At 36.1% G+C, this 24593-nt stretch overlaps 1 protein-coding gene across 13 annotated transcripts in view; it reads right to left on the reverse strand.

Moving 5' to 3' along the window:
• The window catches only part of LOC144979807 (voltage-dependent calcium channel type A subunit alpha-1-like), a 591855-nt gene that overhangs the window by 130936 nt on the left and 436326 nt on the right, over window positions 1-24593 (reverse strand). For 12 of the 13 annotated variants that reach the window (XM_078926927.1, XM_078926926.1, XM_078926929.1 and 9 more), the window contains 6 exons: window positions 21185-21290; window positions 20664-20803; window positions 6012-6124; window positions 2802-2969; window positions 1382-1596; window positions 577-677 (listed from right to left, as the gene is read on the reverse strand). In XM_078926927.1, the coding sequence (XP_078783053.1) occupies window positions 577-677; window positions 1382-1596; window positions 2802-2969; window positions 6012-6124; window positions 20664-20803; window positions 21185-21290 (843 nt within the window). Of the gene's footprint in view, window positions 1-576; window positions 678-1021; window positions 1032-1381; window positions 1597-2801; window positions 2970-6011; window positions 6125-20663; window positions 20804-21184; window positions 21291-24593 lie in introns of those variants that run through there. The other variant, XM_078926933.1, reaches the window with a different exon arrangement.

Genomic DNA, 24593 nt, shown 5'->3' on the forward strand with positions numbered 1-24593 from the left:
ATGGATATGTGTCAATATATTGATGAATATATATGTATTGATGGATTGATATATTGGTATACTGTTGGATTCATGGATATGTGTCAATATATTGATGAATATATATGTATTGATGGATTGATGTATTGATATACTGTTGGATTAATGGATGTGTGTCAATATATTGATGAATATATATATGTATTGATGGATTGATATATTGGTATACTGTTGGATTAATGGATATGTGTCAATATATTGATGAATATATATGTATTGATGGATTGATGTATTGGTATACTGTTGGATTAATGGATATGTGTCAATATATTGATGAATATATATGTATTGATGGATTGATGTATTGGTATACTGTTGGATTAATGGATATGTTTTAATATGTTGTTGGGTTGTTTGCTATGCGTTGATATATAGGTTTATTAGTGAATTACGACTTGATGAAGGAATAGATTGATGAATAGATGTATCTATCCATGGAAAATTGATGGGTTAAGTTAATATAGTCATGCACAATGGATGAATTGGAATGTATGTGTTTGTGTGTGTGTGTGCGTGTGTGTTTGTGTGTGTACTCACCCACTAAGTACTCCAAGCACTAGATTCAACATGAAAAATGACCCTAGAATGATAAGCGGCATGAAATAAAAAATGTTGACCACGCCTAAGGCATCGTTTGTCTGTGGAAAGAAAAAAAGGGAGCAAATATTATTATACATATTACTATCCATATTACTAAATCATCTCTTATTATGGAAATGGGGGGGGGGGGGTCCTAACAATAGGGGACAATGATATGGGAAGGTAACTACGTGTACCTATTATTAGGTCTGACAACCGAATGCAACTATGGGCTGATATAACATTGGTTGTAATGCATTGTGATACCATCTGCATGGCATATCTAATATTCGATTATATCGGAAACAAACACAACACGACACAAACCAAAACCCAAAATCAACATTACTAGTACTTACATACTACCATTCCCCATCCACTGCCGTAACTACAGTCAACTCACATAGTATAGAACATCCCTCCACAACTCCTTGGTGATAAATTGAAATGCCGTCAAAATGGGGTGGATATCTAATATTCGACCTACCCTATACCCTCATTAGTATTACTAATGCCCCATATCCACTACCGTCAACCGGGGTTACTTAGGCCACTTAATAGAGTAAAAAAAGGTTGCTTTTTAAAAAGTTAAATTCATGAGTGCTTATTATCTAGATCTATTGGGTTTTAATTATTTAAAAGATAAAAGCTACATGTAATTTATCTTTTAACATAAGAAATCTTGTTTTCAGTAAGTGGCCTAAGTTACCCCGGGTGGCCTGAGTAGCCCCAGTTGACGGTAACACAACTACAGTCAACTCACATAGTATAGAACATCCGTCCATCCCTCCATAGTGATGCACTGGAATACCGTCAACATGGCGTATCCAATGTGATCAAAGCTCGTAATCCCATTGTTTGGGCCCACCCATTCGGGCTTGCAAGACGATACATTCTTCTGACACTTGAAGCTCGAGAATAAACCGGACTCAGCGTTACATGGTCGTATATCCTCCTCGTCTCCGTAATCGATGTCATCTGATGATAATGGAACCACAAATAGATTATTATCAAATTGTCAAGTTCATCCTCCTCGTCCTCCCTCCTCATAACCCCTTCCTCCTGCCTCTCTTTTTCTTGCTTTATCATCATCATCATCATCATCATCATCATCATCATCATCATCATCATCATCATCATCATCATCCATGACCACCATCATACTACTACTACTACTACTACTACTACTACTACTACTACTACTATTACTACTACTACTACTACTACTACTACTACTACTACTACTACTAATAATAATAATAATAATAATAATAATAATCACCACCACCGCCGAACGTGTAAGTTTATATTTACCGTGTGTGTGTGTGTGGGGGGGGGGGGTGTGAGCACTACTAACGACTATTCACTCACATTTATTTTCAGTAAGTATCATTAAAATACATTTTTGTTGTTTGCTTTGGTTTTGTTATTGACTTTACTTTTTTTTCAATTTGGTAATTGGACGATTGCCTGAAAGTCAACCTTTGAGATTGAAAATGACATTCGCTTGAAGTAGGGTCTCATATGATAGAAGTCCGATCCCATCTTGGGCTTTTATATAGGTCAATATCACGTGACGTGCAGGGCAATATCCACGTGACATGCAGGGCAATATCCACGTGACGTGCTGGGCAATATCCACGTGATGTGCTGAGAAATATCCACGTGACGTGCTGGGATATATCCACGTGACGTGCTGGGAACTATCCACGTGACGAGCTGGGATATATCCACGTGACGTGCTGGGCAATATGCACGTGACGAGCTCAAACCCCTTTACAGTTTAGCCAACAGCAACACTTAATATGTAGGACAAGATATGACGCCCATAAGGCGATATTACAATTTTTCCCCCGACAGAGACAATGCTGTTAACGGCCAGGTACTCATTTTACACCTGAGTACGGTGAGAGAATGTGAGTAAAGACCCTTTTCAACGATTCAATTACCTATGCACTGCTCAGAGCATGCAGGAATCTAACCCAGAACCTTCCAATCTGAAGGCGAGTGTCATACCACAAAACTACAAACCCCCCACCTCACCGGGGCTTGAGGCTTGAAGTAAACAACCCCCCCCCCAAAGAAAAAAAAAACAAAAAAAAACAAAAAAAAAAACAACAACAAAACAAAACAAAAAAAAACACACCAAAAAAAACCAAACAAACCCCCCCCCCCCAACTTACCTTCTGTATACGTGGTGGCCCCGAGCTTGAAGCAGGCACTGTGAAAAGTGCCCAGATAAAACTCCAAACCGATAATGGCGAAGATGAGAATGGCGAATAGGACGAGCAGACAGACTTGTAACAGTGGGGCCATGGCACGGATGATGGACTTCAGGACCACTTGCAGACCTAAAAGGCAGCGGACAGACACACACACACACAGACAGACAGACAGACAGACAGACACATAGAAGGATGAATGGATTAGTGGATGATAGTGTTGGAGTGATCAAACGATACTTATTGTGTATGTAGTTTGGATAAATAGAATATTATTATGCTACGGAATTTTTTCAGTGACTGTAATTTTACTTATAATATTTCTATTCATTAATATTTAAATTTTTAATCAATACATAATTATCTCGTCTTTGCATCATCATCATAGTCCTCCTTCTCCCACATCCTCATCCTTTTCCTCCTCCCCTCCTCTTCCTCCTCCTCCTCCTCCTCCTCCTCCTTCTTCTTCTTCTTCTTCTTCTTCTTCTTCTTCTTCACCTCCTCTTATCTCCTCTTTTAACCTCCATAACCACCATCACCTCCTCATCTTCATCCTTCTCCTTCATCATCATCATCATCATCATCATCATCATCATCATCATCACCATCATCGTCGTCGTCGTCGTCATCATCATCATAAATATTTACTTTCTCCACGCCTCTCCTCTTTAAACGTTCTTTACATATAAAGAAATAATAATCTCAAAAAGAATCAACCGAAACAACACAATCACAATAATTCTAAGCTTAATCAAACGTTCTAAATATCCCTCTTTTTAACTTATGTACTGTTTTACAATCAGCAAAGTTACAAACAAATCATTTCATTAAAAGCTCTTAAGAGCGTGTCCGAATCAAAACAATGCGCTTTATAAATAATTTTTCAAGAATACCAGTATTTTTTGAGCTATAGTTATTTTGTCAATCACTCTCTAAAAATAAAACTTGTCAAGCTCCATTTTATCAAACTTTATAAATAAAGAATGATTTTCAAAAGATCTCAACATTTACGACACGAGGGAGATAATCCATGAAAATGAATATTTTCTTTAAGTACGGTATGGTTATTTCCCTTGAAATTAAGTTCTTTATACAGTATTCAATGGGCAATGGTATTGTTATAATTGGAATGTAAGAGAGACGTATTAAGTTGGTTTGTGGTCTTGTTGCATGGCATTCAGCCTCTGATCTATATGGACCCTGGTTCGAGTCCCGCTTTGGGTGACGCAAATTTGAACTACCTATCTCACCATACTAACAGTTTTTTATCACACATCATTTTAAGCTTTTATTTTGCTAAGAATATCATCCTTAATTAGCGTGAAAGAATTTGTCTAGTTTCTTTAAATTGTGATCTTTACATAAAAATCTAAATGTCTGTTTCTGGGGGTTTTTATGAATAGATTTTTTAAAATATCAATGAACATTTAAGTCATAAATTCCTCACCAATCATTCCAATATAAGCAAAACCCAAACCACATTTAAAACACACAAAAAATAATTTAAAGACATTTATATTATACTTCATGGTTAAAAATGCATGTCCTTAACTAATTGAATTCTTAAAATCAATAGATAACTGTTTCGTTGGATGTTGTTAAATTGCTAACTCGATCTTTCATAACAAAAAAACCCCAAAAAAACAAACATAATTGTCACTTCTTGAATATCTAAAAATGTAAAATTTAAAGGAAGAACAAATTTACATGTCAATCAATTGCTCGAGATTTGTAAATATGTTCATTCTATTGAATTGAATTTAGAATTAAATTTAAGAACATTCAAATGAGTTTTATGATAACCATTAAACTTTGAATATAAATGAGAGAAATGGTCTGTCAAGTCTTATTTTATAAATACATTTAATTTTGATTCGGCCACAGAAATTAAATTGTTTTTTAAAACAATTCTTATCTGCCTGAAAGTTATTTTGGTGCTGACTGAAGTCACAAATATCTAGAAGAAATACATTATTTATACGTTTGTGGACTTATCAAGCTAGTTAACAAGACTTTATTCTTTTTTTTTGGTCATTTAACACAATCGACAATTAATTTAGTATTTATCTTCATCTAAAAAAAAGCGACGATGTTTCCCCTCCGCATGCCATAAATGGCTGCAACTAGCTCTACATTTACTAAAGGGTACCCCATGCAAATTTGTAATAATCTCAATAACGTCGAAAGAAAATATTCAAAGAAAAAGGAAAAGACAAGTCTGCCTACAAAATCAGGACGCAGGCACTTGATGGTGTGAAATAAAGATTTCAAAGAGTGTGGAATAAACAGTGCCAGACGAAACCGAAAGAAAAATACAAAATATTAAAAAAAAAATTAAAAAAAAAACAAAAAAAACTACCCGTCCCCCCACCCCTCTCCCACCTCCCTGAAAATCAACAACAATAAACCGCCTGTCTGTCTCGACTGATTTCTTGGGATGGTATTTTATTTTTTTCTTCTCTTAAATGTGACCCTTCGCCTCAAAACGGTATTAAGTCGGGTTGATTAAGATGTTGAAAATTGTATTTATAGCCAAACATATCAGACTTGCGTTGAGTTTGTATGTTTTATTGGGGAGAATGGATACCATATTTTAGGGTGATAATGCCAACAATTTATGTTTTTTGAAAAGTTTAACATTAAATTCGGCTTTTAAGCCTCTGGTTCGTTCCGACATAATACCGTTTTGAGACGATGGGTCACATATTACTTCCTGCTTTGTCTGGCACTATTTCCCCCACACCTTTTCATATCTTCATCCCACGGACACTCTTAATTGTTTTCATAACATTACACTCCTCGCAAAATAAGATGTTTCATTTCAAAACAAATCAATTTTCCACTGTCTCCCGCCAGCTCGCGTTAATTTAATAACTTGAGTTGACTTGTACATAAATTTATAAAATAGAGCAAAGCAGATTCTCTACGTCTGCAAAAAAAGAATTATTTAAATAAGCTTATACTATGTGTCTCGAATTAAAGTCAGGATCAGTTTGCATTAAGTCTGTTTTCAATTTGACTCTCCGATACAACAACATTTATCAACAATTCTCGTCTAGGTGTATTTGGAAATTTTTTCTCAGTTAAACAAGCGATAATTTTTTTCTTTCTAAAAAAAAGCCTTTGTTTCGATTTAACCAGATATTTTGAACCACGACAACAATCACATACTGGGAATTCCCGAAACCAACTTGAGGGGCCTCAACACTCTGACCGCCCTCAGGGTCCTTAGGTTGTAGGCGCCTGGGGAGCCAGATCCTTTGGAGGCGAACAGGGTGATAAACCTGTGGGGATGGATACAGTCAAGTAGTGGAAGATGTGGAGGAGGAGGAGGACGAGGAGGAGGAGGAGGACGAGAGAGAGAGAGAGAGAGAGAGAGAGAGAGAGAGATAAATAGAGAGGAAGAGAAGAGGTTTTGAAGGGTGGGGGGTGAGGGAATGTTATTGTTGTTGTCGATGTCGTTGTTGGAGTTTTTGGAGGAGGAGGAGGAGAAGGGGGAGGAGTAGGGGAGGAGGAGGAGGAGGAGGGAGATGAGGAGGAGGATGGGGAGGAGGAGTGTAAAGTTTGTTTAGTGATTCCTATTCATGCACTGGATTTTGATGATTGTATTTACTGCAACTATACAACTATACAGTGGTACACATTTAAACGGAGGTTTGAGAAAGCGAACATTATAAGGAAATGATTAATAAATAAACATTACAGTTACACAACGTTTGAACCTAATTTTTACTGAGTGAAAGGGTTTGTGTAAATATAATTCCATATCACCACTTTGCCATTTTTTAAAGGATATGAATTATAGATTTCACAACGATACATGTAACTTGCTACGATATGAATTATAGATTTCACAACGATACATGTAACTTGCTACAAACTGGTCAAAAATGTATTTACTTAGATTCATTTTCGTGACAAAATTCTTTTTTTTTTTAAAGATGAATTTTGAATCGGACCATTCTAATTATGAACTCGGTTTAACAGTATTCCACTGTCTGTTGTCAATAGTTGCAGAGTTTAACAGGAAAATTGAAATGTGGGTTGAAAACGGAGAGACTTGAAGTTTCGCCTGCAAAAAGTTCCTGAAATAAAATGTTTGTTGAAATAAAAAGGGATGATACATTGACAAATGACCTCAACAAAATGTGAAATTGAATAACGGAAAAGGCAGGATATAAAGAAATAAAAGGGATATGATGAGGTGGATGGGAAGGGGTGGAGGGGGAGGGGGGGGGGAGCTAAGCAAAGCAAACAAACAAAAAGCATACTAAATAATAAGAGTGGCAATGTTGATCGGAATTTCATAAGTTGAGAGCTCAATCAAATTTGTACAATTTTAAATTCTGTTTAAGAATTGAGATGAGTTTTGTTGTTCTAACTTTAAAATCTCTCCCCCCCCCCTTTTAAATACGCTTCAACAGTCGTAACGTCACTTCCCTCGTAATGACGCATGGTAACTTTGTAATTGGCTCTAAACTATCGGACGCCCTTATGAAATATTTCTTCAACGAGCATAAAAGCGTCTCCAGAGGAGAAAAACATTATAAATCTGATCATGTTTTGACTTCTATACATTCTGATCCCATGACATATGAAAAGTTCTAGCCAGCATGAAGAATAATAAAAAGTACCGATTTTCTTTGTTTAGAACCACGATGGCCGCCGTTGCCTTGCGACGTGACATCAGACTATTGAATCCAATTTTCCTCATTTTGATAATCGATTTTGACTTTCCGACATCATATTGAATCGACCCGGTTTGTTTTATGATATTCTTGTCTGAAGTGAATCTCTACGGAGAGCCAGCCGCCTCTTGACATCAGACAACGCCGTCTTGTACGTGTATTACCCCAATTGGACGAAAGACGAGGATAGAATAATCTCTTCCCATTTTGCTCCAAGATCGATACTTATCAATTCGATATGTGATTATCTAATAATAAATAGATTTTAAACCATGGGTCACGGAGTGCTGCGCTGGCTGACGCGAGTCTTGAATACGAGTCACATGTCACTGCCTAGACCATCATCATTATATAATACGTTCCTGATAATGATATTGTATCGATGTTAATGAATATATGCAAAAAGGGCATCGCCTCTTTTATCACAACCAGTTCGATACATGTTTCTGACTAGAAATATAATATCGTGATCAGTTTGAATAAAATAATCGATATGTCTGAGTGAGCGATGTCTCGGTGACATTCCATATTCATGAATTTTCGGAATTTTAATTTTCTTCATTCTAAAAGGATTTTCTATATTTGGAATGAATGAAGTTCGATTTTAAAAAGAAAAAATTTCGGACTATTTTTGGTGTAAAAAGCATTTTTGAAATGTGTTGTAGAAAATAATTCGACAGAATAAAATCAGTTTGCGATTCACATCTAATATTACTGCTGTCTATAAATAATATTTAAACTTATTCTGTGACAAAACAAGTGATAATGGCACCCATTTTAAACAGTTAGTTGTCGTGCGTACTCAGTTGGTAGTCGCTTCACACGCAAAGGGACCGAGATCGATCCCGGGTGCAGTCGAGACTTTTTCCTGACCCCCCCACCCCCCGCCCCATGCCCACCTAGCAGTGATTAGGATGGCTTGGTCTGTTAGGTTTGGCGGAAAGTACTTTACGATAGACTAGCAAATTAAATAAACTTCTTAAAAACAGAGTTTTGTTGCCAGATCTAGTGTATAAAGGATTTTAAAGCATTAATTTTATGTATTTAAACACAAATTGGTCATTTTAAAGGGTAGATACAATGTCTATTGTGTTATTTATGACTCCTGAAAACTACGACTTTTTCCAATTTTCCAAGTTGGTAGGTCTGGAATGGAATAGCCGGCCGGTAATGTTGTTGTCTCTTTCGTTCGTCTTATAGCCGTGTCGGGTCTCGTCAAGTGTAAGATAAAGATCTGAACAAGTGTGTATGAACGGTGCCAGACAAAGCAAGAAAGAAAAAATACAAGGAATAAAACAAACATCGCAAAATAAATCCGTTTACCTCGACTGGAGATCGCACCGCAAATCTTCTTCATAAGGTATGTGGTTCGATCCCCAGTCAAGGAAGACTATTATTTTTGATGCTTTTTTTTTTCTTGTATTTTTCTTTCCTGCTTTGTCTGACACCTTTTTATATAGGGAATGAGATTAGCGGAAGAGTAGCGTCCCTTGATTGGACGTCACCCATAGTCTGTGACGTCACCGGCGGAAAAGTTATTAGAGAGAGAACGTCATGTTGGTTGTACGCATGCGTCTCTCGTCCTCGCCGCCGGAGACGTCACAGACTTTGGGTGACGTCCAATCAAGGGAAGCTACTCTTCCGCTAATCTCATTCCCTATACCATTGTTCAGATCTTTTATCTTACACCGGTGCCTGCTCCCTAGTGTCTTAATTTGATATGTTAAGCGTTAGTTGCTGTTGTCTTGGGAACCTTTGTATAGCGCTTTGAGCACTTCGTAGATTTGCACTTACAAAAGCTTAAATTATTATTTTGATTAATAATATTAAACTCTATTTGTAAAAGCGACAGGTTATCGTGTCGAATCCGATGGAAGCCGAACCTCATTTGAAGGGGATTCAACTGTGATAATTTTTAAAAAACCGAAAAAACCCCAACTATATTCTCTTTTTATTAAAAATTATCATGCATGAATCAACGTGTAAACGTCGTCTGATTGAGCCTGTTTATTTAATTGGACAGAGGAAGGAAGACAGGGAAATGATTAAAACCAAAAAGGTTGAAATGAAAAGGTTGGATGAAGAAGCAGATAGAGAAGAATAAAGAGACACAGAAAGCAAGTTTGAAAATGTCATGACATTGAAAAAGGTTTTTTTTTTTTAACAAAACAGCCTAAATCAAATTTTGACCTTTTCATAGAAACAACTAATCGTACTGATGATATGGTTTTTAAGCATAAAAACAAGCAACGTTTAACATAAAATACACAAGAATGCAGGGGACATTTAATTTCCCCAAAATAAGATTTTGATCTTCTCAAAATCTTATATGGTGTCAGATTGGCGAATTTGTAGTAAAACAAGAAATGTATGTCCAAAGTTGATTTTTCATGGTGATCTACAGGATACGTTTTGAGAATTATAATTTGAATTCAATTACCTGCGATAGAAAATAAGTTAAAACTCTGAATAACACATTTGACTCTGGTAGTTATCAAAATGTGAGTCAATTATTATTGAAATGAAAAAGTAGACCTAATTTGCAACAATAACACATACGAAAATTAGTAGTTATCATTATACCAGGTGTTTCAAATTAAATGTGACCTTTTAAGCAATCCCTATATCATATTACAGGGTTACAATTATACAGGGTGTCTCAATGGGGATGATCTATAATACCTTTCCATGTGCTCGAGGTCATTGGTCACATTTCAAAGTGTGCTCAAAATGACCCACATAGTGAAAAGTGTTTACATTTTGAGAAATATCCAAATGTCACAATTGGTCATTTTGCTCAGCATGACTCATGGGTATGTTTACAACTTTCATAAACAAAACAGCGTGTTTACATTTATTGAGAAATGTCCAATCGGTGTACAGCAACACACCATGTGATTGTTGACTAGGTTGGACAAAAACAAGACTACAGATCGCTCCCAATTGGAATCAATAGTTTGATGTCAAGTCGTCCAGCAACGGCGACCATCGTGGTTCTAAACAAAGAAAATCGGTACTTTTTATTCTTCATACTGGCTAGAATTTTTCATGTCTTGTGATCAGAATGTGTAAAAGTCAAAACATGATCAGATTTATAATGTTTTCTCCCCCCTCTGGACACGCTTTTATGCTCGTCGGAGAAATATTTCATAAGGGCATCCGCCATTGTTCCGATAGTTTAGAGCCAGTTACTAAGTTACCATGCGTCATTACGAGGGAAGTTACGTTACGACTGTTGAAGAGTATTGAATGTACCCTTATAATCGATCACTATTTTTAAGGACTTTTCTTATCAACAAACAGACTGATAACCTTGAGATCACATGCTTTACGCATCTTTTCTTTATGCGTTTTCCGGCACTGTACCATACACTCATTTCTTTATCTCCTAGCATAAATCGGATTTGCCACATTTTCATGACCATCGAGTTAGTGTGACGAATATCATTTCACTCATAAGTCAATTTTGTATTGACTAATTTTATCGAGTTTGATTATTTCGTATGTCTAAGGAAACACATAGATATTCAAAGCCAGCAGGCCCATGGCATTTATCTTGATTTCTATATCGTGAAATGAATAACATTAATTTCTATCCTTTGGATAGGATGCTAGTCTATCGCAAAAGTGTTTTCCGCCAGATCTAACAGACCCAGCTACCAAATAACTGCCGGGTGGACAGGCGGATTGGAAAAAAATCTTGACTGCACTAAGGATCGATCTCACTGTCTCACTGCGTGTAAAGCGAGTGCTCTACCAACTGAGCTATCGGAATCCCATAAAGAAACAAACTTGGCGCATTTCTTCTGAGCACAATTTCTATTATCTAAACCTTGCTTTCCATACAACTTGAGTTCGATTGTCTAGATTGTATAAAAAATGTATCGACTCACATCTCCATTATCATTTTACACCATCGCTTTTCGATACCGGTTTCGCCTGTTTGTTTCTAGAAATCTTGAATATCTTACAATGCCCAGCTATCTGTGGCCGACCGGTGTCGTCTGCGCAATGGTGTTTGGACATAGAAAATATAATCGATTATCTAAAATATAATATTTTGATAATTCCGTGTTTTATTGAACTATACATTCTTCTACAACGAAATGTTCACAGCTGAAACATTTCTTCGTAATATTTCTAATCCTTCTTTCCATCTTTGTAAATCCTTTCTAAGCACCCGACTTCCGTCGGCTTAGCATTAAGGATAAATATTGTAACGTTGAATATAAAAAAAAAATAAATGACGTTAAAACTATTTATAGAGCTTTTAACAGCAAACATCGGGGATGGACATGTAACATTAAAGTTTTCTCCCCTTTGTCAACATCCTAAGTTGGCCATTAAGCAAAGTCAACATTTTCCATCATAACAAAGAAGAGATTCATTGGCGCCGCCTTCCCCAATGGCGGGAGGAACTCTTTTGTATTTTCTACTTTCGCTTTGTTAAGCAAATAAATAAATATGGTTGCTTCTAAAATCGTTAAAAATTCTTGCTTATTTTGTTTCCCTCAAAACTCTCCCTCCCTATCCTTCTCCTCCTCTTGTTTCTTATTTTCTCAAACTCTTTCTTTCTTTGTCTCTTCTTCTCCTCCATTTCATTATCCTACCGTCATGAGGTCAATATAAAATCGACGTCGTCTTAAAATAAAACTTTAGATCGAAGACAAATCATAGGAGGAGGTCCCGATAACTCAGTTGGTAGAGCACTCGCTTCACACGCAAAGGGAGTTGTTTTCCCCGACACCCACTGTCCGCCCAGCAGTAAATGGGTAGCTAGATCTGTTAGATTTGGCTGACAAAACGGTCTGTCTGAAGCTGTAGATAATATTTTATGTTTACATTTTATTAGATCGTCTTGTAAACAGTAAAAAGTAATAAACAAACAGGAATATGTCAGCTTCAAAAAAAAAAAAAAAGAAGAAACTACCAAACACGGAACGTTTTGGGCTCAAAGCCCTTCCTCAGCCAACAACAACGAAAATACCTCCCACCCCAAATCAATGAGAACATAAATTCATTAACGTTGTTGTTGGCTGAAGAAGGTTTTTGAGCCCGAAACGTTGCGTGTTTGGTGTTTTGTTCTTTTTTTAAGCTGTTATATTCACTTATGTTTATTAATTTTTACAGTCCACAGCTTCTAGCAGCTTAGTATCACTTTGATTTGTAATAGCAGTTGCATTTCAAGAGTTACTAATACAGGGGCCCCTCACATTTGATTTAAATTAAAAGCTATCTTTTAAATATACACACACAAGTTCGGACTAAAGGCCAGAGGTATGGCCTATCTCAATTTATCAAATTAATATATGTGTTGCTATTGGTTTTTGGTTGTATATTTTTACAATTTTTGTGCTTTGCATATATATATATATATATATATATAATATATATATATATATATATATATATATATATATATGTATACATTGTCGTTATAGATTCTCAACTTTGTGTTTATACATGTTTATGCATGCCACGTCTGGGAAAGAATTTCCATTTTTTTTGGGATGAATAAAGTATATTATTATTATTATCATCATCATCATCATCATCATCATCATCATCATCATCATTATTATTATTATTATTATTATTATTATTATTATTATTATTATTATTATTATTATTATTATTATTATTATTATTATTTAATTTGAAACACCCGGTAGCTGACTTTTGTTGGCCTGCAAATTCATGATATAGAATGAGGAACGAAATGTGAATTAGGCATAACAATAAAAACAAAATGAAATAATGAGGCAAATAAAAAGGATGAGCCCAATTTGGAGACAAGGAAATGTCAAAGGTCGGTTTTTTGTGACAATGGACAGAAAAAAGACATATTGAGACATTTTCTCAAGAGGTGGATGGACAAATTTAGTTTTCACCATATTTTCATCGGGCTAAATGAAAGAAAACGATGTGCACATACATGTGCAAGTCTGACATCCGAACCAACTTATGGGCCTAGTTTAACATTGTTGTAATGGACAATATTTTACGCGACTTTTTTTTAGATTTCCATTACAACAATGAGCCCGAAAGGAATTGGGTTATCAGACCTGATAATATGTGCATGTCGATGGCAAAAAATGCCAAAAACCTGACGATCTAGCACCAAAAAAAAAAATGCTCAAAAAGAAACGATAACAGAAATAGCTTCTTAAAGGGTCCAAAAAGAGTGGAGAAACTCAATACTTTGTCTGCTCGTCTTTTTTTACATTAAAAAAAATTATTTCAGGTTTAAATTTCTTGGCAAAAAAATCCTCAATTTTTGAACTGCATATTTTTCAACCACTAAACACCCTTCTCCCCCCCCCCCCCCCCACCCCCCCCACACACAAACAACAGAAAACAAAAACAAACGAAAAAAAAGACCTTTTGACAGAGCCTTAAATCCAAAATAGTATTTTGCGTAAAACAGAAATTCAGGGGAGGTAATGCCGCAAATCTAACTCCTTTATCCAATCTATCGTCTGCCTGCTGTTGCCCTCGAAGGTCAAGGCCCAATGTGGATCAATGTTACTATAAATAACTCCAAAATGGCGACTCACTCTCGATGCCATTGACCAGTTTGAGTGGCCGGAGGACCCTGATGGACCGGACAGCCGGTTGGTCAAGAGATTCGAACATAAAATCTAGAAATCTGCAAGGCAAAAAACAGTTGTAGCCCGTATTGATGAAGGAGAGTGAAATGATAAGAAAAAATCAAATAATCGATGAAGTGAAATTAAAGATGGATTATAAAGTAAAAGCAAATTAAAAATGGTGGAGATTATGATGCGATTAATCGAATTCGTGGGCGAAATAATTGGTAGATTAAACGACTGCATTTTCAGATGAAGGGTTCTAGTCCAAAACACCACGTAAAAGTGACTCATCGTAACAAAACGGTGTTATCTCGCCATGGTTTAGGTTCTGAAAATCGAAATTTATAGCCAGAAATTTGAGACATCGGTTACCTACGTTGAGTCGATTTATTGTGGATGAAAAAAGTATAGTTCCCTACAGTTCAAATGGTAATTAGAGGATATTCTTACTTTTGTATTGTATTTGTGTTTATTTACAGGTACCATATTAAGCCTGTTTCTGTATTGTTGATTAATAAAGAATATAGAATTGCAACAAATACTTCATAGAGTTATTTATACAGAAACAGGCTTAATATGGTACCTTCAAATAGAATAGTTATCTGTGCAACGCTGCTCTCATGAAAGACGTTCGTCAATTTTTTATATAATTTTATATTTAGTAATCTTTTAAAATTTGAATTCAATTTTCGGTATCCAGGTTACTCTGACATAATGCTATTTATATATATATATATATATATATATATATATATATATATATATATATATATATATATAAGATAACTCGTTTGGATTAGAACCATTCATACAATGTCATTTTCAAAGGCAGAAGATAAGACTCAATAAGAGACGAAAAGCTGGCAGAGAAAGGAATACGTGTTTACCTAGGCAAAAAGAAAGAAAATAATAAGCCATTTATAATACAGATGTTATATCTCTATTAATGGTGAATAGTGAATACATTGTTGATAATAGGATATATATATATATATATATATATATATATATATATATATATATATATATATATTATATTATAATTGTATAAGGGAAAATTGCCGTGCTTTGAAAAAAAAAACACTAACAAATAAATAACAATGTGAAATTGAATGTAAGCTTCAATCTAATATAAGAAAACAGATAAAATGGACGTTTCGGGTTTCCCCTTAATCAACAAACCCGAAACGTCCATTTTTATCTGTTTTCGTATATCAAATTGAAGCTTACATTCAATTTCACATTGTTATTTATTTCTTCGAGCTTCGAGCAGCAACCTTTACATGAAAAAACAACAACACAATTTAAAGATTTTGCCCAGAAAACTAGACGTCTAGTCGTTCAAATAATATCAATCGTTAAAATTAAAAAAAGCTTGTCAAAATCTATCAAACCTGGGAATAGCGGGAAGACTTCACAAGGTCCCAGGTTTGAGAGATTTTGTTGTTGTTGTTGCCAAGATGAGGATCATTTAAATCGATTGATATTTAAATGACGGAGTTTTTTTTTGGTCAGTTCAAAACCATCAATGAAATACGTGTTTTTCCAGAGTACGGCATTTAACTGGTTGTGGTCAATAAGTTTGAGGACTGAGTCGATTGCATCAACGTCCACGATGCATTGGTTTTGACAGTACACTTTTCAGAAAGTTGAAACCCTTTTCCGGGATTGTGTAGAAAATTAAAACCGATTAAATTCGACTGTTTGTTTCCGACAGCCGGTGTATAAATACGTTTTTGGAAATTTTAAAACGCAAAATTTATGTCTCGTGTCTTAGAATGTCTTCGAACCAGATGATCGGGTGCAACATGCGGCACTAAAGTTTGCAATATTCTTTACCCCCCCCCCCCAACCTCCCCCGCCAAAAAAAAAGGTAACTATCTTCCAAATTATCATTAATCACCAGTTTTCCTCCCCTCACGGCCTAAAAAGTTGCATTGAAAGAATTAAGTTTCCACATCCTAGTAGAGTCAAAGAAAAATTGGACCGAATGGGATGAAAACAATTTCTAAATGAAACAGATATTGAAACGCTCGAACAGCGGTGAAACTCTGAAAAGTGAGTGAAGCAGACCGTAGCCTTCGTAAAGTTATAGCCTGACACTAATCAAAAAATGATGTCAAAATGCCAGTCTTTTGCCACAAAAGAAAACAAATCGTGAGTTGTATTCAATAGTTCAACCAATGAAATAACTTGTTTTCATGAGCTCTACTAACGACAACTCACTTGACGCTACACAAACCTTAAAAATGACGTCAATCTAGAGGGGTCTTGTGTCGGGCTATAATATGTTAACGATGGCTACGAGCAGACACCCGTGTCCTCTAGCGTTTCTCCACTCACTTCATTTCTTGTTGTTATGTATCTAGGTTCAAAATGGCCCTGTTTGAACGTGACATCAAAGAGTAACAGGCTTCTGGGTTTATAATAAATATATTTATTTAGCAGAGAGATGTTCAACGAGCATCTGGAAACTGAGTATAACAGACACCCGCCATGTCCTCTAGTTTTCTCTACTCACTTCATTTGTTGTTGTTAGTTATAGAAACGAATGTAGATTCACAATGAAACTGTTTGGATGTTTGAAGGCGACGACACCGAAGAGTAACATCAGATGTAACCCGTTCAGGGTTTATTATAGATTTATACAGCAAAGAGATGCTCAACGAGCGTCTTTTTTTGCGCGCAAAGTTGAAGAGTATAAAATCTTCTTAAAGACAAGACAGTTGTGATGTCAAAGTGACGTCAAAGTGACGTCAAAGCGATAAATTGCTTCTTTCATTTCTAATAATGGCCGCCGCGCTCTAACGTACACGTTTTTTTTATCACGTCAAAAGACGTTGTTGTTCAACAGATAATGTAGAGCTCAATTTGAGATGAAGTGAGTAGGAAAGTGCCAGAAGACAATAGAGAATAAGCAATTTCGCGGCGGCGAGGGGGGTTTGAACCCGCGACCTTACTGGTACGACAACTCCGCCTGGCCGGGGAAAGCATGACTCTACCATATGAGCTATCCACGATCTCTTGTTGTTATCAACATATGTGCCTGCTCCACTCACTTTTCTGAATTAAGAGCTCAATTTGTGATTTCTATGTCTATATCTATTGGTATTATTGACACAGTCCCGAAACTTGTTGACCAGACTGTCGTACTCTTGTAAAACCCATGTTTAATAGTTTGGCCAGAAAACCCATCCTTCAAATATCGATCGGTTTAAATGACCCTCATCTTGGCAAAAAAACAAATAAACTCTCAAACCTTCGAATTCCCAGGTTTGAGAGTTTTTGCCAATTTGAGGGTCATTTAAATCGATCGATATTTGAAGGACGAGTATTCTGGCCAAAATTTTTAATATAGGGTTTTTCCAGAGTAGGGCAGTAGAGTGATACACTCAATGCATTTATTTACACCAATAATGCAGAACAAAAGAAAAACGTAGAAAGATGGAGATTAGAACTCATATGTAAATGAAGCAGATAGATTATTGTGGCGAGTAGAAGACCAACAAGAGCGTACAATATCGAAAGCAGGGGAGATAATAGATAGCCGAAATGTCCTAGATCAAGGGAGAGAATTATCAATGTGAAAGCGAATGAACCGGAAATAGGGCAGTGAGAGGAGGAGGAGGATACATGGGATGAAGGAAAGCCTGTGTTGTAACAATTTATGATAATTTATGCTGTAAGTTAAAAGTTTGAAGATAAAATGTGGCCAATCCGCTCTAAACGGTATTATATGGAGTGAAACAAACGCTTGAAAATTGAATTTCAATTAAGCTTGAGTGAGGAGAGTGAGTTTTGAGTTTTAAGCTTCCGAAAACTATTTATTAAAACTGGATGCTATCGAACTGAACCCATTGTAAGGATGGTGAATTACGCTTTTAAAAGTGACTTGAGCTTTTATATAGCGCAATATCCAAAGCGCTTTACAAAATAATTCATACCGTTTAAAGGCTGTTGGCCACATATAAATAAATCTGTTAAGACAATTGAATAGATGTAAGATAGAAAGTGCACCATGCGGAGTAGATTGCTGGCAAAGACTGTGAGAATTGTGTTCATATATAGGCTAGCAAGGTAACAAGGACATATTATTCGAAATTGTAGAATGGTAAAGATGATGATAATGATGATGATGGTAATGAAAATATGGATGACAATAATAACACTGATACGATGATAATGATCATATTGTTGCTAATGTTGATAATAAAGATATATATATATATAAATATAAATACTAAATAACAATGTTTTTTTTGCAACAAAGGGAGGTTCTAACTATATAATAAACGTAATATATATAAATAAAAACTGTTCCTTTTGGTCAAAGCATATTTTTTTTTAAAAAGAAAAAGAATAATGACGTATTTCCGGTCTGTTTGACAAATGTGGTGATAGAGGACAGTCGAATATGAATAAATTGAGTTTGATTAAGTAATTCTTTCAAATCGTGTTTCCTAGACGTGGATCCACATATACGGTAGACAGGCAAAGATGAGGTCAATCAACCAGACAGATAGTCAGACAATAGAATGTGGACAAATAGATGGATGTATATAATACGTAAACAAGACAGACAGACAGACAAACACCCAAATAGACTCAATTAGATTTATGTTATGTCATTTTTATCATTGCCAGACTTAATAATATAAACAAAATATAATTCCCAAGGGGAAATTTTATTTTCAGGGTTTATTCCAAGAGAAGACTGGAATAACCCAGGCGTGAGCCGCAGTATATCGCCACAAAATGAGCAAGGGCGAGGCATCTTGCTCAAGCTCAAGGCCAAACAACACAGCGGTTGGTCGAACTCGGTACCTTTTGGGTACGAAGCAAAGACCATACCGCTGAGCACACGGCTCGACATAATATGTTACCCAACGCTTCAACCCAGTGTTATGACGAGACGAACCTTACACTGAACATTGAAAACTAAAATTATAACTAAATTAAACTGTTATCTGACGTAATATGAAAAATACGTGTTCAAAATTTTGGCTAGGAAATTCGTCCTTCAAAAATATCGATTAATTTAAATGTCAGTTCGATCGATCGATATTAGAAGGACACGTTTTTAGGCCAAAACATATTTTTAAAAAGGTGTATTTCCTGATTCCAGCAGTTGACTGACTCAATCCTAGAGATTTTTGCTACTTTTCAAAATTGTAAAAAATGTATTAAAATGAGCATGTGCATAGATATTTCTATCCACTTCCTATTAATATGTAAAAATGAAGAACATTGGCTTTGATACTACGCCTATAATTTGTCTCAGAAAAATGTAATAAATAGGCATGGAGTAAAAGTAACCCCGGGTAAACTACGGATATAGTCAGTGTTAGGGTTGAGTGAGTTAACGGGTTAAGAACTTACAATCAAAAGAGCTACTGTAATTTCCTAAACTGTAAGAGACTGGAATGTTTAAGTTCTAATGACATTTTCCTTTCAATTCACATGATCTTTCCGCTTTCCGGATAGGAAAGTTAAGTTTGGTTTAAAATATGAAATTTTGGGGTTTTGCGCTTTGAGAAATTATAGCTTTTCTTATGAAATTTACAAACGATTTTAATATTCGAATCTCAGGATTTTTTTTGGCCGAAAATTAATTTCTCAGATTCTACATTTTCTTGAGCAGGTATTTTTTAAGAGTATTTTTCATTACTTTGATAGAATCGTATACGTAGTTTGTGATAAAACATACTCTACTTTTAATGTCGTATAACATACTTACAGGTCTGATATCCCCACAAAAAATTATTGAATTAATAACATTGTATTACCGGACAGTATTTACGATGATTTGACAGTAATTCCATTACAACAATGAGCCGAATACAAATTGGGTTATCAGACCTGCAATTAAGGAAACGTCACGTATAACTTATACAGAGCTCCCTACTTAAAATTTCTAAAAAGTCGTAGTTTCCAAGAGAATATAAATAAACAATCACTTTTGATAGCTTAACAAATAATGTTCCCTCATCAGTATCTAAAAGTGCTCTAAAGTTCTCGATATTGGTTCTATGGAACTAAACTTTCTCTTTTTCAAACAAGACTCACTGAGTCAAAGACGCGTATGCAGTTCTGTAGATGGAGCCAAAAATTCGTATTTCTATGAATATTCGTAATACTTGGCAGGTCTGCTAATAGCTACAGCCCTTTGAAACTTAGACATCACTAGTTATATAGATAGAACTAAGATGACGTCACTCAGGGCTTTGTTATTGATTTTTGCCATCCACGTTTATGAGTAATTCTCACTAAACTGTATTAACAAGACTATAAACGTTCAATATTACATATATTTTTGTGTGTTGGTCCGTTATATTTCCGGATAGCAATGTTGTGAGCCAAGCGCATCCTATATATAAATTTACTACTATTATAACCATCCCAACATAACACTGTTTTGAAGAAAGGGTCGCATTCCTCTCCTTCTTTTACATTGGCAATTGCCTAAAATAAACGTTTTTGAACTTTGAACTTTAACATTTGATAAAATCTGACAATCAATGTTAGAAGAAAGAGCGACTTACCCAGAGACTACTACGATAAAATCCATTATATTCCATACGTTTCGTAGATAAGACCCTTTGTGCAAGACAAATCCTAGAGCCACAACCTTCAAGAAAGCCTCGACACAGAAGATGCCCAGAAAATACACCTCCGTGTCGTCCTGGGGATAAAGAGAAAATTTTAGAATATTTTATTAACGTTAACAATACTGTCATACTCTGGAAAAACCTATATTTTAAAATTTGGCCAGAAAACTCGTCCTTCAAATATCGATAGATTTAAATAAGTACCAGGCTTTGAGAGTTTTTTTGTTGTTGCTAAGATGAGGGTCATTTAAATCTATCGATAAAAAAACAACTAAGTAATCCCAATTAAAGACAAAGACAGAATACAACTTGGAAAACAGACTTTGGGGGATAATAGACACAACAAGTGACCTCCTAACCGCCATGGGAGGTCAGAATACCCCACATAAACGAGCGTTTACAAAAAGGCCGTAGACTAATGATTTGACAAACAAAATTTGAAGAAGAGCACTCACCAACTGTAGCGCCAGGGGTGTCTTGTCCAGTTCTGGTAGATGCTGCTCCAGTGCCAAGACGATGCAGTTGGCGATGATGGTCAGTAGAACCATGTACTCGAACGGCGTGGACAGAGTTAAGGATCATGCTTTTGGACTTTGGTTTTAGATGGTGATGATGATGATGATGATGATGATGATGATGATGATGATGATGATGATGGTGATGGTGATGATGATGATGATGATGATGATGATGATGATGATGACGACCATGATGATGATGATGATGATGATGATGATGATGATGATGGTGATGATGATAATGATGATGATAATGATGATGATGATGATGATGATTATGATGATGAAAATGATGATGATGATGATGATGATGATGATGATGATGAATATGATGATGATGATGATGATGATGATGATGATGATGATGATGATGATGATGATGATGATGATGATGATGAAAATGATGATGATGAAAATGATGATGATGATGATGATGATGATGATGATGATGATGATGATGATGATGATGATGATGATGAATGTTGTGCAAGAAGTCGGTGGTGGTCGTGATTGGGGTTGATGATAGTCATGATGATGATGACGACGATAATGATGATGATGATGATGATGTTGATGTAATGGAAAACGTCGTTTGATGTGGTTAGCTCTAAATGTTGTCAAATACTTTCATATGCCACCGTGTAAAAACTTGGGATATACTTTTAACATACAAATACTGCGATCCAAAATGGCACATATACACCATACACCCACCCACATACACCCATGCACACACAATCAGCGAGTTCCCCCTACCCGTGCCATTCACATAATATTCCTTACATTATCTGAACGACATCTGAGATACGAGTCTTAGGCGGAAGTGGTTCATTCATTATTCATAATGAGTGGAATGATATCGTTAAAACACACACACACTTACACACACACACACACACACAGTCACATTCTGTAGTCTGATGTCACGCCGCCCGGCAACAGCGGCCATCTTGGTTCTAAACAAAGAAAATCATTACTTTTTATTCTTCATGCTGGCTAGAACTTTTCATATGTCTTGTGATCAGAATGTGTAAAAGTGAAAACATGATCAAATTTATGTTTTTTTTTCTCCTCTGGATACGCTTTTATGCTCGCCGGGGAAACATTTCATACGGGGGTCCGCCATTGTTCCGATAGTTTAGAGCCAGTGTTACTAAGTTACCATGCGTCATTAGGAAGGAAGTGACGTTACGACTGTTGAAGCGTAAGTATTACCTTAACTCTCTCCTTACCGACCATGTTCAGTATTTTCCCCAAAATGGCGGGCTTACCCAGCAGAAAAAATGATTTTTAAAACTCAAACAATCTCTCTACAAAACAACTTTATGTTCTCATTAATTAAACAAAGAACATTGTGATGAACAAAATAAATATGAATAAGAAAAAGATGTATATTGTGTTGTAAGAAATGTGACGATTTTCCTGTAGGTGGTAAGGAGAGGGTTAGACAGTAGAGGAGGAGCAATGAACTTACAAAAGATACTAATTCATAAGGCAAGGTCTTCATTCATCCCATAAAATACACGGAACTACCCTAAAACATGTACGCAATACAAAACAAAAACTATGAAAAATAATATCCGTTGCCACGGAAACGACCGCCATCTTGGGAGAAACCTGAAGTTTTTTTTTCGTTTAAAAAAAATTGTTTATATGGATAAATTTACTTCAGATATTTTGTTGTTGTTGGTGATTTCGGATCTCCTATTAAGGACGTTGGATCCACCATCGTGAGTACACCATGCACGTGCGAACGAGTGGTCGATAGTATAATGTCCATTCTGTGCTTTTTGGGCATTTCTCACAATAGAGTGACCGGCACCACAGGGAAAAATCCACTAATTATTCATTGATAACGGTGTTCCATTATTCACATTTCCAGTTTCCACGAATAGATCTCTCTCTCTCTCTCTCTCTCTCTCTCTCTCTCTCTTTCTCTCTCTCTCTCTCTTCTCTATATCCTACTCCCTCTCTCGTTCTCTCTCTGTTTATCTCTCTGTCTCTCTCTCTCTCCCTCTCTCTCTCTCTCTCTTTAGCCCCCCATCCCTCTCTCTCTATCTCTTTCTCTGACACACAACACACACACACACACACACACACACACACACACATATATATAAACACACATACGAGTGACCAATCACAAAGATCTAGAAAAGTGTGTATGAACAGATATTCGTTTTCGTCAGTTTCCATGGGTTAATTTTTTATTATTCAACCTAAGGAAGATATTCCGTGTTTATCAGTTTGTCAGGGTTAATTTTTCAACCCAAAGAAGACATAAGTTTCTCAGATTTTATTTTTCGTTATCCAACTTTAAGAAACTGATGAAAATTAATGTATCTTCCCTTCATTAGTTCGTTTCAAATAAACTAGTATTGGGGTATTTTGTGGCAAATCTTACGAAAACGGCCATGCGGCACAGCACCATCATATTATACACTCACACACACACACACACACACACAGAGTCACACTCGTGAGTACACAATGCACGTGCTATTTACATAATCCTTTCATTTGAGTGCTCGCCATCACCACCACGTGTGAGAAAAGTCATAGATTATTGATTCGTTCATTATTCATAGAGACCGGCATTTCATTAATCACGTACCTCCATAAATTATGGGACACTCCTTGCGTCAATTTGGTATTACGTCGGTACATCGGAATGTAGGAGATGAAGGAAGTGGTTATTATTGTAATTGTACGTACGAAGTGCACACAGACTCGAGTTAGGTTTACTCGAACACGGTTTTCCTTGAAAACGGTTTACTCGAACATTGTTTTCCTCGAACACGGTTTTCCTTGAACACGTTTAATCGAACACGGTTTTCCTTGAACACGGATTTCCTTGAACATGGTTTACTCGAACACGGTTTTCCTTGAACACGGTTATCCTTGAACATGGTTTACTCGAACACGGTTTTCCTTGAACACGGTTATCCTTGAACACGGTTTACTAGGACACGGTTTACTCGAACACGGTTTTCCTTGAACACGGTTTACCCGAACACGGTTTTACTCGAACACGGTTTACCCGAACACGGTTTTACTCGAACACGGTTTACTTGAACACGGTTTTACTCGAACACGGTTTCCTTGTACACGGTTTACTTGAACACGGTTTCCTTGTACACGGTTTACTCGGGCACGGTTTACTCCAACACGGATTCCACGAACTCATTCATTATTCAAATGTTAGAATGTTGTTTCTTATTACTTCTTTCCGCGGTTTCCTCGAACTACTTTATATGTCCTGAGGAGATAGAACAAACCGTGTCCGACTGGCCCAAAACCGGTTTGATACGATGAGCCGTATATTCTTGTGACCCACCTCTATCCA

The sequence above is a fragment of the Berghia stephanieae genome, chromosome 9 (assembly GCF_034508935.2).
Source record: "Berghia stephanieae isolate SIO BIC M18660-M18661 chromosome 9, UCSD_Bste_1.3, whole genome shotgun sequence".
NCBI classification, from domain to species: domain Eukaryota; kingdom Metazoa; phylum Mollusca; class Gastropoda; order Nudibranchia; family Aeolidiidae; genus Berghia; species Berghia stephanieae.